Here is a 15120-nt window from a genome sequence, read left to right as displayed (position 1 = left end):
TTTCACCTCCCTTACACAGAAAGAGATAATGATTTCATAACAATGTTTTCAATGGAAATTCTATCAATCTTCTCATTTTGATCTTTTGTTTAGGTAAATGGCCCAACCCACAGAAAAAGGGGAGAGGTCTTTAGATATAAGAGATTACATGTGGACACAGGTATCAGAGTAATTTCTGATCTCTTCACTATTTCAGTATTTATGCATTTCACCTTTTCCTGGAAACATTGTATGACATTTACAGAAAGGAAAGGTAAATATAATTTCCAGAAGGTTACAATAATTATGTGTCATCTTCAAAAGACAATTTGAAGATTAGGCTCAAACTGATTTTACACAAGAAAAAGAAAGGAAAAAGCCCGCCTTCAAATGCTACTTGACACCACCATATTATATGAATATTGGAATTTCCAACATTACTAAGCAACCATACGGTCTCATATGTAGAATATAGCATGCAAATACGTAATTTAAATATTTACTATGTTAGAAAAGCTAGTTTTAAATATTTAAAATGTTATACTCTCTCTGTTAGATCCCACCTGCTTCACAACTTCAGGGGGAAGCTCCGTTTTCCACTGCTTAAGCTGTCGGGATGCGAAGGAATGCAGGGCATAGGAAATGGTGCCGTACTCGATCCACAGGGAGAGGTTGGAGCTGTCGATCTCCAGGGCCCGCTTGAAGCAGTTCAGGACAGGGGTAGAGTGCTTCCAGATGGGGCCATCACTCTTCAGTTCATTGGAGTTCAACTTGTCCTGAATGCGGCTCGCTCGAGCCAGAGCCATCCCAGCCCAGGAGTCAAACCTGTGCAGGCAGGAACATTGTTGGGAAAGATGAAAGTTTGACAAGAAAGTTTCACAGATACGTGTGCTTGGCAGAAAGCTCTCTGAACGTAGAACCTGAGAGCAGAACAGAGATGGAAGCAAGTTTTGATATAAAAGACCAATAGATGTCTAAATTGAGAATTGCTGAGCCATTGCTGGACAACTAAGAAAGCAAAGGTTAAGTCGAGCTGGAAGGAGGTTTTATGACTACAGCAAAGGATATGTTGACCACAAACAAAAAAGATGTTTCTACCAAGCAGAAATAGGTCTTAGGAAAAGCAGAAATATACCATAGGCAAACAAATATGCCAATGTGGCAAGTTCCACTGCAAGAAAACTGAAAAACAACTTTAAGCTTAAACTGTAACATACTAACTCAGGTGATTGGATAGTAATGACCATAATATGGTAATGACAGTAGTTATGATAAGCTGTAGGTAATAGTAAAGGTGTTGTGTATGATGCTGATTGGTTGTTATGTATTAAGATGATCAGCAAAGAAAAATACATACTGCATTGTAACCAGAACTAAAGCAGCTTCAGAATTGTCTGCAGCTGGCGCTGGCAGCTGTAGGCGTGGCTCTGTTACCCACCACCCGAGACTGCTGTAACATCTTCTACACAATAAACAGCATTTGAAGAGCTGCCTGGAGTCCCACATCTCTCATCTCAGGCTATTACAACCCATGAACAAACCCCCCCTGAACATTACACTGAAGGCATAGACAAGATTTGTCTTCTTGTATCTACAACTTTTTCCTCCTTTCATCACACAAAACAGATTTCTGCACTTCCTCCTCTCCTCAGAGTGGAACATAAGCTGTACGGCCTAAATCATATTGATTTTCTTAAAGTGATTTCCTAACAAAGCACTGTCCCCAGTAACTGTCACACATGGAAAACTGATGAAAAATCCAGGTTTATTTGCCATGCAAAGCCAGGATATCTATATTTCTAATGGCAGCACTCCCATTGTTTTTTCTCAGTAACCATGCAGTCTTGTCAAAATGTTGTCACCCTGTAGGCCAGCAGACATTATGACACCTTGTACTGTTGGACTCAACTGTGAATAATCATCATCATTTCCCAGCATAAAAATCATAAAGCCAAAACTGCATTCAAGTAGCAAAATTCTGATGCACCAAAACTGTAATTTCTGCCTGAAGGACTGTTGAGAGTCCAGCCCTGTTTGTTGACAATACAGTCTGAAGGGTGGTTTCCATAGGCCACAGCCTCACTAACACCAGGGTTAACACCAGGGTTCCTCTTCTCTGAGGTTTTTCAATTTTACCATGATTTTAGCACCAAGGCAACAACTGTAATGTTTTCATATTTTTGCCTGCAATTTCTTCTGATTCCAACTGAAAACCCATTTCTAGGTCAAGTGACCTCAATAGTCAGATTCCTGAGGGGAATGAAACAGGAACTGTAGTACAGACAAATACCAACTAATTTGACTGGGGCAAAAATACTATACTACCACATAAGGCATCTTCTGAGCAAAAAAATACCACATATTAAAGTAAAAATGCATTCCATTCATTTATTTTTGAATTTAAGTTTTAGAACATCAAAACTGCAGAAAAATGGGTAAGGGGGTGAGAGTGGTAATTTCTTTATCTGCCTTTAAACAAAAGGTTTAGCCATTTGCTAGTCACAAGTCCCATACTAAAAGATGCAATAACATTAAAGCTACAGCTATTTCCTCTGAAGATTTCACATCTAAAATTGCTCTGTGCCTTCACCTCCCTTTTGTCTCCATTACATGACTGGATTTAGAAACAGTCTTCTTGTCTCAAATCTATCAAATTACTGACCCTGATCTATCAACTTCAAGGAGAATTAAAATGATACCACCTAATATGCAAACTCTATATTTAATCAGTAAATTTAAAGGTTATTTAATTTAATTTAGAAGACAGATATTCAGTACATCCTTTATTTTTAAGATGAGAGAGCTTAGTCTTGATGGTATTTCAGTGAGTTGTAAATTACCAAGAAACAAGGTGGTTTTGTTTAAGTATCACTTAAATACTTTATTTGTATTCCCTGTGTAGTTCTCTAGCAGCAATATCAACACTTTTAGGAAGAGGTCAGCCTAAGCAATTAATGCACTAAAGGATGCCATTTGTGCTATAGCTATCATCACTTAGCAAATGATGATATTTTTCACTCCTTATCATGCATGAACATGCCAAAGCAAGAACAAAAGGTACAAACAGCTCATTCTTCACAGTTACTCTTTATTTCAATTTAGCTTCACCCCTCCTTTCATTTTTTGGTTTTAATTTCAAAGCAATCAAATATTTAACCCTGTGTTTCGGGTTTTGTTTTCTCTGTTGGGTTGTTTAAGAGCTGCCCTTAATTATACAATGGACCTGTGAAAATGGATTGCAGGTGGAGGTTTTGGTTGTTTGGGCATTTTTTTCCTTCATGACACCAGTTGTCTGCTTTTCAGTGCTGAATAAAGTGAGAAGAATGAAGGACATGCAGCAGGATTCAAAAATACTGACCTGTTTGGACAAATACAAATGTCGTGCATGTAAAATTTAATGGCCTTGGACTGTTCTTTGTTCTTGAAATGATAATCTGCCAGGAGATAATACAGCTCAGTCACCACTGGTGGAGAATAGTCTGCACCCTCGGGGAGAGATGGTGCCTGAAAATAAAAAAGGCAAGGGTTTATATTAAATGAGATACACATTTGCTTCTTCCTTGTAGAGGAAGTAGCACAATCATCACACAAAATGAAGGTTTTCATCATACAATATGAAGGTTTTGAATATAAAGCCATTGAAAGCATTTCAAAGATACACAGAGCACTTACAAACACTAATGAACATCTCATCCTGATTATATTTTACCATTCAAAGACTAAAAGCTTTGGTGGGATCATTCTTATTTTATTTAAATGCAATTACCCAAGGAAACCCAACATCATGGAATAAATCATCCCACTAATAATCTCAAAGTCAACATAAAATCAGCAACGCCAATTTTTACTCCCCTCAATTTAATTTTTTAAAATAACAATTAATTATACCTTGCTGCACGTTCCTTCAATATAGGCAGATACAGTCTCCAGGCTCAGCATAGGCTTGTCAGTGCGAGGAACAATTGTGGCAGTTTTCTTCAGAAGGTTGGCCAAATCAGCAGACACAGTACTGGTTTTGTAACTATCAAATTCTGGAAGAGTTTTAGGCTTAAAATACTCAAACATGAACAAAGCATCTTCCCATGTCAGATCAACCTGAAGAGGGAGGTAGATGAGAGGGGGGAAAAATACTTCAAATTCTAAAATTCAAGTCTACTAATGATGGTTTTCTATAGCTTTTCTAGTTCATAGGAGTGTACACATTACTCTAGCAGGAACCAAACTAAACCTCCCCAGAATAGACCTATGGTGCTATTAATTTATGCTGCTCACAAATACAATATACTGCTCATTGATTTAACAGACAAAGATATTGCTGTAACTTAGTGTATGTCACTAAAGTCAAAATAAAGTAAAAATAAATTAATTCTACTTGCTTAGAAGACTTGCTCAGAAAAATTGTTTATAAGCAAGAATCAATTGTAAACATTCTATGTGACACTAAGATCATGGGTAAAATATGGAGAAGAACTCTGCCCCTTTCATTTCAGAGCCAAGTAAGAAGAGTTAATGAAATGCAAATCATTTTCATGATTCAGATTTCATTAATCAGAGTCAATGAAATGGGAAAATTCTGAGCCCTAAAAATCTTTGAAATCTCTACAGAAAGTTACTTCCAGAATTTACTCCCCATTTTCTCTTCACTCTTCTTTCTTGAAAGCAGTAAAAATACCCAAAATAATCGAGAGTTCTCTTCTGCTAGACTTTTCTCCTTTTATTGCTCACTTTACCCTTACAGTAAATTTTGCTCTGCACTCAAAAGCAGGGAAGTTGCAGAGGGTAATCTCCTCATATTTCTCTTTTTCTTACTTCTCCCCTTTCTTTCATTATCTTCACTCTGTAAGATGTACGTATAACATATAAAATTTCCAAATACTCAGTGAATAGTACTGTAAGAGTATTTGTGTATTTTAAAAGATTTGTTCAAAAGAGCCAGACAATAATTTTGCTTGTATGAAAATGGTTTTGATTGATAATTCTACGACCCCTTGCATTTGGTAAGTGGAAAATAGTCTGGGATTTCTGAACAAAATCAGTGATGTTTCTCAAGGGAGGACATTGTATTGGTGCTCTGTATTTTTCTCTTCCTCCCTTAATATTACCACCGTCTTCCAGAGGCACTATGTAGTCGCCCTTCTCCCAAATTCAACTGAATTTCACATTTCTCATAAACAGCTATCAGGTATTTACCATCAGAGATTTCAAAATAAATGATAATATAATGTACTTGCAAACTTTAAACAGTGACATTTTTCACTTTCATAAACTGCAAGGCTGGCCGCTAAAACTGTCTTCTCTCAAGCTGACTTTTCCTCTCTAAATTTTCCTCAACCTTGAACTTCTTCTCAGCTGAAAATAGGAAAGTGATAGCTTAATAAAATCAATTTCTCAATACTTTCAGAACGGCAGACTACTATGGATAAGACTAGCATTTAAAATATTCGACTTGTTATATTTAATTTTTAATAATTAATTTAAAAAATATTTAGTAATTTTTAAAAATACTAGAACTTTCATTTTATTCTCTACAATGTGTAAAATACATAAAATTTACAAGGAAATTAAAATAGGCTTTCTCCAAATTATATCAAAGTGCATTAGAACAAAACAAGAGTGCATCTTTCATCACTTCAGGATATTTCACGGACATTGGATACCACATAACTTACCTGCTGTACTGAATGTTCTTCTAGGTACCTTGCTTTGCTTTTTTTGCTAGGGAAACCATATAAACAATAAAAACATTGTTCCAAAGCTGTTTCCAGCTCTTCTTTGTATGGATGAGTATCTTCAGAAGTGGAAGCTGCAAGTTCTTTCTGAAGTACCTGAACCTGCAAGCCAAGCATCAAGGACAAGGTCACCTGCAGATCACAATGAGCTACCCAGTGAGCTGCTAAAGGCAGATGATGAAACAACTTTAAGAGATTTTAAGGGATTTTTACATGGATTTTTCCCCAATAACAACCAAATATTACTCGTGTAATTCTATAAACTGGTCTCCAATAACAACCAAATATTACTCGTGTAATTCTGTAAACTGGTCTCACATAAGTCATTCCAATGGCACTGCAGCAGTACTGAAGTGCTTTTATTTTTCTTCCTGTATTAATTCATAAATACTTATCTTTAATCAATGAGGTTAAATATCAGCTTCATGTTTCAGACTTAAAATCATTCAAAGTTCTCCCCTACACACCAAGCTGCTTCTGTGAATATAACTGTGAAGTACAGTTCATCAATGCTGTGAATAAAGAAAAGGTACAGAAGAATTTCTGCCCTAACTCACAACCAGCAATTTCCTCTGCATGAAAAAAAGCAGGATGGAGAGGACTTGGCAGCAAAAGAAAAGAGAGAGTTAATGAAAATCTGGCTAAAAGGACTATAGAATTGAACAGTATGAACAGTATTACACAGATGGCTACACACCAAGGAAAGTGGCTGGATTGATCCCAAATTACTAAACACTGTAGCAAGTTGCTATCTTTACCTTCAACACTACAAGAGAAAGCACCCATCAGTAGAATATTTTGGAAGATGCTGATACTTTAAGACATTCATTATAAAAACAGCAGCTGAATGCCAAAAGAAGAAAGGTAGCTCTTTGAAAATTCTCACTAAGGAACACATTCCAAGAAGACATTTTTCAAGGTCAATAAAAATATGCTCACCAAAAATAACCTGTGTAGGGCTATTCTGGATATTTATTTTGTAACCCAAACAAGACCCACACAGCCACTGAGGTTTAAGATTAAACTTCAATGTGTTCCACTATAGATTTAAATTAAAAAAAAAAAAGTTTATTTGTGACCATTTATCATTTTTCAACACCTAGGATTGCAAACTCAATTACTTATGCAAGATCCTACATTAAGCTTCTCATCATGATGGGCTTTCCTATCAATACAAACACTGCATTACAAGGCAAAAGTCTGACTTTCTATATATAAGAAGCTTATTTATAAGAGTGGAATTAAATAGAAGATGCTGATTCTCTCCTGATTAAAATATCTGTGCTAAGATCAAGGTCCTGTTTATTAAGAGCCAAACCCCTGAAAAGGAAAAGCAAAGACAATTCTTAGAAAGCATTTCAATGACATCTGGAGTCACAGCAGACTCATTCATACTGAGTCCCAGCAGCCACCTTATTGCCAGCACTTTCCCTACATGAATTTGTGATCAACATTTGAAATTTACAGAAAGGGTAGCTAAAAAAGCTGAAGAAAAACAGTGAGCATCAGAGGATACTGTAACAAAACCCTTGTATTCCTACTCCTACAAACAAAAGCACATCTAACAGCAGTAACAGAATTCTCACTTGAACAGCATTCAAAACAATCTCCTGTGTTATTATTCAACTTTCAAGTTCTTGGCAGAAATCCAGAATTGTTCCTAATAATTCAGAGTATTGCTAAAAGCCTTAATTGATATTAACACCTTCTCTTGCACAGCACATTCATCCACAAGCAATATAAGGTCCTCGAGCAGACAGTTTACCTACAGAAGGTGACCATTTAACACTAATCTATGAAACACACTTTTCACATTCTTGAAGCTGCCTTTCTCTTCAAATAATTCATCTCATTTTACCTTTGTCTTTCCCTATCCTTCCAACACCCTCTAGTCTCTGAAAACCAAATTCTTGTCTTTAATAATACTATATTATATTTTTGTTTAAGAAGCTGCCAGTTCTGTAGGTGAAAATGAAACATTTTGTTTAAAGTACCCAATGACATTTGCAAAGATCTCACTGTAAATACATTGGCAGCTCTCAGTCATCTGTACTTTCCCAGGTTCCCAGCCCATACTCTGTGACTCCACAGGCTGTGGGTACAGGCACATTTTTCAGGCACAATTCAGACTCATTACTTCAGAGCACGACATCTGTGGGCAAGCCGGAGCCTGGGAGCAGCCCATCTATTTTCATGAAGCACAGGGCTGAGCTAATAAGCCCTCTGGAGTCCCTGCAGGGGCAGCTCAGGTGTATCAGCATTTTGCTTCTAACACCAGGGAGGCTGAGGAGAGCAGGACATAGAGATAATCTGATAGTTCTACCCTGAATCAGCCTCAGTTCAAACACTGCTCATTCACTCCAGCCCTACCAGGGTGAGCTGACTCCTGCAGAACCCCTCAGGCTCTCTGTGCCATCCTTCCCAGCTGTCTAAATTACTGTCCTGGACATGCCACTGCTCAAATGCAGAGATAGATGGGGTCTGGCACTGATCTGTGGCTAATAAGCTCCAGGGAGTGCTGAGAAGGGAAATTAGGAGATTCCTGAGTAGCTCTATGCAGAACTAATCATGATTTTCTCTTGGCTGAAGGTAATAAACCTCAGTGAAGTCAAGCTGAATCTGCAAAGTGCCACTGAAATGTCCCTGTAGAGCACAACCCAGTGGATGCCATGGCATCACATTATCTGGGATTTGCCAGAAGCCAGGCTGTCAGTGCTCTGCTCAGGGAAACACTTGGCTTTCTGAGCTAAGAGAAAATGAGCAAACATTCTAGTTACCACGGGAAATTTCTTTTCTGGTGTAACAACGAGACCTCAAGGAATAATCTTAAAAAGATCAACCATGAATGGCTAAGTCCTTTCATCTAATAATGCTACAGTATTCCTGCCCAGACACCCATTCCTGGAGCACATGAGATGAGATGCAACACACCCATCTGAACAACAGAGCAAAGAACAGCCTTAAGACATGGGAAAATGGAGGGTTAAAGTAATTCATCATTCTTATCATTGTTCAACAGATGAACTGTGTTTGAGTATTTAAAATAATATTTAGTTAATAACATTGAAAACAATAGAATTGCAATTTTTTTCAGACTGTGGTATAAAATCAAGGTAGCTAAAATCAAACAAGACAAATTTATCAATCGCAGAACAATTAAATGCATCACAGCTTCAGTGCAAATCCAGGTAACACCACAGGATGTGGGTGCAATCAGGAGCATTCCAGTTGTGTAACTGTGGATAGATGATGGGCTGCAAATCTTTACTCTTATGATTTGGAAGAAACAAACAACCAAGCTGTTCAAAATTGAATTTTCTTGGCTGAAAGTTTAAATATGTTCTTTTTACATGATAAACAGTATTTATGTACACTGAAAACGTGCAAACCCTACCTAACACTTGACAAATTCAGTTCTGTGAAGTGAGCAACTTATTTAGAATCACTGAGACAAGATGAATATGGAATCCCACTGTGTTATTATAGCAGCAATTTTAAAGATGTAACACAACAGTTTTTTTTAGCTTCTAAATGATGTACAGTACTATCCAACTGCTTGGTCATTCCTACCTCTCTTTCAAATCCCATGAACAAAATAAAATACTAGTGCAAGAAGCAAAACAAAGGAGAAAGAATAAAACAATTCTTTTCAGTGAGGCAAGTCTAGAGAACAATGGGGAGTATAACAGAAGCAGACCAATAGAAAAGGGTCTGGAATAACAAGCCTTTGCTATTCAGATTAAACTGACTGAAACTTTCATATGTTTGTCTGGGAGAAGATGGAAAGTGGATCTAAAAGTGTATATTTAACATGAAGATAAGGCAATAAACAATCTAACTTTGATTCTGATTGATCCTTGAAAGTCATCTGGCCAAGCCACATCTCAAAGCAGGGAACAAAGTTCAATCTCAGTTATTCCACAATGCCAATACTTACATAGAACTTGAGCAGAGCACCATCTGAATTGCAACACCATGATCTTCTCCCCAAATACTCATGAGCTGTGTTCAGCAGCATAAGTGAAGAAGGCAACATAGGGGTATCAGGACTCACTGGAAGAAAGAAATTGGTAAATGCTAAAGTAGCACAGAACTGAGTTAAGTCTGAGTCAATGCTTCAGCTGGCAAACAGCTTCCTCTCTGATGGAAAGCAATGCTTGCATAGCCCTCCTACTCCCCTCAGCCAGCAAGGTAAGACAACAAACAAATAGTTTATTACATATATTTTCCTGAGCTAGATGGTAAAGAGCTCAGGTCCAATATATAAAAGTGAAGAAATAATCTACCTTCTTCTCCCTGGTTCTGCTGCTGCTGGCAGCAAAGGGATCGAAAAGCATCTTCCTCATGCTGGATGATCCTGTGCAGGATGATCCATGGAAGCACTGAGGACACATATGGCTCTTTTGGTTCTTCCTGGACAGCCATGCTGCAGTCTATGATCTAATAAAGAAACAGACATTATACAGACAAAGTGATGCAAGACAAAGGTCAGGTGTGAATCCTCCCCAAACAATCCCACATTTTACCCCAAGGAAATAATCTAAAATTGAGTCTCAGCTTCTCACAAGTGGCTTAAAAATGCTAGAGATAAACCAATCAGTAGGGGAAGGATAGCAGATGGTTTGCCCTACTCTGACATTCCTCTTGCACCCCCATTTTCCACCTACATGTCTCTGTTTATATGCTATATGAGCAATTCATAGTAAGGAAATACACAGCACCAATTCTTAGCATTACTAGGCCTCATTATTGTACAAGAAATTTCCCTACAACCCAGATGAAGAGGAACTTTAAAAAATTCCTGAATTCTAGAACTAGTCTTACAACAACTGTTAAAAGACCAACTAGAATCATTAAAGATGCTATAAAAATGATGTGCCTGAACACTCTGTTCTCCAGAATTCCATTACATTCTATAAAACATACAATTTTACATAATAAGAGTATGATTTTGTAAGTAGTGAAGGGTCCTTGGCTTTTACAGAAGTAAATAGAGATTTGAGAATTGCAAGCACATTGAATTTTGACATTAACTACACCTGCTTCTTAACAGAACTGCCATTTGTAAATCTGCCATTTGTTACCTGGGCTGAAAACACTCATTCAGTTTTGAGGTTTGAAAGTACCTTCTGTAAAAGGCTAAAATTAGTTGTATTCATAATTCTAGAAGCAGTTCACATTTTACTTTTCCCCTGCCCTGTTCAGATCATCCTTTCTGTTTTTACTAGAAAAACACTTTGGCAAGCATTTGCAAGCAATTCTACCCTACCTGTAAGGCTTATGGACCTTGCCCTCCAGCCTGAAGCACATCCAGGCAAGATCAGAGCCATAACTTAGAAACTTCACCCAAGCAGCTCAATCAATCTTCACATTATCACCATTTCAAATAGCCTAAAACCCCAGTGTTGGGTTATCTTACCACCATATTTTGATTGGTTTAGGCAGCTTGGTGTCTAAAGGTACTGGTTCTAACACAGGTGTGTGCTCAGTGCAGGTCTGTCACACTGCAGACTATGACAATGCTCACACAATATGGTGATACCCATCTTCCCCAAAAATGTAACAGGGATGTAACCAAAGCCATCACTATGAGTGGGTGGGAATTCACACAGCTACTGCATCATGCCTTGAATTCTGCAGCACACAGCACATCTCCCCTGGTGCCAGGCCATGGCTTACCTGGATCAGGTTGTTTGTTAAGCGAACCAGGCTTGGTGTGACAGAGGAGTCTTTCAAGATGCTGTTAACTGATGATAATGAAGTATCTATTCCTGTGAGCAGCTGTGTTACCGTAGCAACCCACTCCTCTTTAGCAGAGGCTGCTGTCATATTGATCATCTGCTGAATTGCTTCATTCAAGGCAACATCTGAGCATTCAAAGCATTGCTTGTAGTCTTTCAGTTTGAGCAGGGAGTCCTAGGGAATGTAAATATGAAAAAGATCTATTATAACAATGAAGAGTTTATTTTAAACATGAATGCACAGCAGGGCAAAGCAAAACACTATATTCAGTTAGTGTGATTACTTCAATGAAATGAAACAACATCTTTAAACGCAACATTAAAAGGACAATAGGAGGTACATGGATCCTGGACAACAAATACTCAAGTAGGACCTAAATACAAAAAAAATTATCACATCATTCTGCTTTAATAAGACATGCAAGGAAAGAAAATAGGGATGGCTGTAAGTCTGTAATTCTAATGATCTACAAGCTCAACAGAGCCCTTACAAGAAACGAGGTTTGGATCTTGATGATCTCGTGCTACCATTTTATTACTTCATCAATAACAAAGAAGCAACTCTAAGGCCAGTGTAACAGCAACTTCTGCTTCTTTCTACTCTGAAAGGGCTGGGTCACCTGACAGCATGGAAAATGTAGGACTTGGTTCAGTCCAGTTAAAAGACCATCAGTTTTTTCGGTTCAAACGTTTTTTCCCCCAAATAACCTAATATACTCAGCTGAGCTCATTTATACACTTAATGTACATTTATTTTTACAGTGTCAAATGGATTAACTTTACAGCAATTATACTGCATGTATCAACAGTTTCTCATTCATGCAGTAGTGAGTCTTTACAGCATAAAAAACATTCATATGCTAGATAACCAAGTTTCAAAATGGTTTTAAGTCACCATATAGTCAAAGCAGCATTAATTCACCCATGAAATAACTCAGGAAATTATTCAAGTTTCTGTTCATTCAATGGAGGCCTCAACATCCTGTATCTTTAGCCACATTCTCAGTCAGCAAGAGCTGGCACTTTGCTACTGATGTCGATAAAGCTGAGATCTTCAGAGCATTTACAGATTTGGTTCCATGTTTTGCTTCGTAAATAAGACTCATAACTGTTAACACCCACTCCAGAAATCCTTCCCTCCTGTTTTCAGGAATGTGTATTAATTCCTTACTAGACCAGATTTTGTAGGAAACAAAGCAAACCTGGAGGAGCAGCAGCTGAGCTGGTCTCTCTGGAATGGATGTGACAAACTCCAGGTGTTTGGCTCTGCCGTAGCCATTAAAGCTCAAGGTTGGCCGGAGCAGATGCACCACTGCATTGTAGTCCCCTGCCTCATACAGGCGCTGGATCTCTTCCAAAGACTGGCACCTCTCCAGAGATTTTAGGTTCTTTTCAATCTGCAAACACCACAGATGATATAATCTTAACTTTTGTTTTCACTTATATTTGGCTACTGATGCTTCTCCCAGCTCTTAATGTTTAAGAAAACACTGATTCAATGAACTACTGCTGTTTTAATGCATGCAGCTGCTTTAATATTTTTATTTTGTATAAAAGCAATCTAAAGATGTACAAGGACCAAGAGATACAAAAACTGTAGTTTTTGAAAAAGAGAGGGTAGCCTTGACATGATCTTCAAACAAAACAAAACCCTCACTCTGAAATACAGTAAACTTCTATCACAAAAGAACTAATACATAGGTGACATTTGAAACTGGGAGAGGTGGAGTGGGAGGGGTGGAACAGGGAACACACACCTGCAAATGAACTCTTACCTCTTCTAAAGAGACCACAGAATCAACGTGCAGATTAGGCAACCGTATGACAATGCCACACTCATTGCCAGCTTTAGCTTGTGTGCTAGTGCAGTTCTGCAGCATCTCAGTGCAGATATCATAGTTTTCAAGGGCCTGTTCCATGTCTCCCTAGAGAAACAGTACAGAGAAAAACATTTAACCAAAAAAATCCTATGGTTCTCACTGCAGAAAGAGTCTCCAAAACTCATAGAAATGCTTAAATTTAATGCAGGCACTGCCAGTGTGATTACTGCATGTCCTCAAAAATTACAAATTCAACTGAATAGCTCAAATTAAAGCAAAAATATTTTAAAATATTTTACAAATTATTTCAATAACAGATAAATCAGAAAAACAGAATTCAGCCTGCATAAATTTGCAAGATTGGTCCGGAGTGCTAAAACCCCTTTTCTTTAAAAAGGCAGAAGAGTAAACTAGCAGAAATAACTCTTCCATTTGTGCAAATTAAAACAGTGAGTAAAGAAACATTTGTATATTCTGCAAAGCGAATGAATTCTACTTGCTCTGTGCAAAGTAGTTACTGAAATTGAGAGGTCAGGAAGGCATGCACAGGCAAAATACAACTCTGCATATCACAAGGAAAAGAATGCCACTAGTTGTATAGGAACTCTCATTTTTCCTAAATAACTCTATTAGAAAGGAATCCTTAGATGCAGTGAAAAAAAGGGGGAAGGAACAAGTTAATTCACACTTATGAAACTGACTCACATAACTAGTTGACAATTGATTTAGACATAATTATTGCATTAAAAAACCCTCTTTGATGTCCTGGGGAAGCAACATTTAGAGGGGAAGAAAAAGACAGGGATCAAATAACATTTCTTTCAAATTATTCCCTTAGTGATAGGTTTAAAACCCTCTGCTTCAAAATTTGCATATTAAATTAAAAGTCTTCAAAAGCAGAACCATGCCACCTAGGAAAAGCAGAGGAAACAGTAATAAAACAGTGTCTGCTTCAGTTAAAATCTGCATTTTGGACTTCCTGAGACTTCAACAGTGTCCACGAGTCCAGGCCCTCAAAAATCTTATGTTCTGCAGCTCCACAACACTATTCCAATTAACTTTATTACAAATATTTTTTTTTAGCTTCAGTTAATTTAAACAAAAACTTACATATTAAACATATCTGAATATTTGCTTAGCATGTGAGACCTCCTACTTCATTTCCACTTCAACCCTCAGGGGAAGTTAATTATATTTAATAAAGTAAAACTAAATCACTATAGTTTAAGCTGCTTTTATCCACATGCTTAAAAGAGTTGAGATTCCTAAATCAGCTGCATCTGAACAATTTTGACTTGAATTTGGGACAAGCTGTGTTTGTTGAACCAAAAGTGAAGCCAACCTGCAGTGCCAGAAATCGAGCCTTCAGCCAATAGACCCGAGTGACAAACTCCATCCAGCCCTCCTCAAACAAATCTCGCTGCGAGGACGCAAATGACAGCTGCAACAGGTCTCCCAAAAAATGAGTTCCTGGGAAGTCAGGACCAAACTTGCCATTCACAGAGGCAGCAGGACAATTTCGTGGAGAAACTGCAAGTCAATTAATTACATTTTATCATTAAGTTACTGGCATCCCATGGAAGGAGTCCCACATAACAGAATCTCAAAGGTACTGATCAACCTGAAAGCAAACAACTGATTCCCCAATAAAACACAGATTTGGAGGATATTAAGAAAAAACAGTGCCAAAACCAAGTGAATTCCTAGAAACATTTCTTCATATGCCCCCAGTGTTTTCAGAGTCTGAAGAAAATGACATCAAGTCCTCACCTGTAGAACTCTTCCCTTTTGTCAGTAGCCACTGATCTAATTGCAGCTCCATGCAAGAAAGGCTCATTAACATCATATCCT

At 37.7% G+C, this 15120-nt stretch overlaps 1 protein-coding gene across 5 annotated transcripts in view; it reads right to left on the bottom strand.

The window, feature by feature from the left end:
• Window positions 1-15120, bottom strand: part of CABIN1 (calcineurin binding protein 1) — a 109118-nt gene that overhangs the window by 83734 nt on the left and 10264 nt on the right. For all 5 annotated transcript variants that reach the window (XR_014958561.1, XM_021549888.3, XM_021549890.3 and 2 more), the window contains exons 14-24: window positions 15040-15118; window positions 14612-14799; window positions 13225-13374; window positions 12652-12846; window positions 11388-11624; window positions 9995-10148; window positions 9646-9761; window positions 5649-5810; window positions 3868-4074; window positions 3338-3483; window positions 543-804 (exon numbers count right to left, since the gene is read on the bottom strand). Coding sequence is in view for 4 of the 5 variants with exons in the window: in XM_021549888.3 (XP_021405563.3) it covers window positions 543-804; window positions 3338-3483; window positions 3868-4074; window positions 5649-5810; window positions 9646-9761; window positions 9995-10148; window positions 11388-11624; window positions 12652-12846; window positions 13225-13374; window positions 14612-14799; window positions 15040-15118 (1896 nt within the window). In the remaining variant the exon portion in view is untranslated. The remainder of the gene's footprint in view (window positions 1-542; window positions 805-3337; window positions 3484-3867; window positions 4075-5648; window positions 5811-9645; window positions 9762-9994; window positions 10149-11387; window positions 11625-12651; window positions 12847-13224; window positions 13375-14611; window positions 14800-15039; window positions 15119-15120) is intronic.

The sequence above is a fragment of the Lonchura striata genome, chromosome 15 (assembly GCF_050655825.1).
Source record: "Lonchura striata isolate lonStrDom1 chromosome 15, ASM5065582v1, whole genome shotgun sequence".
NCBI classification, from domain to species: Eukaryota; Metazoa; Chordata; class Aves; order Passeriformes; family Estrildidae; genus Lonchura; species Lonchura striata.
The sequence above is the reverse complement of the archived record's forward strand: the minus strand, read 5'-3'. Positions and strand labels throughout refer to the sequence as shown.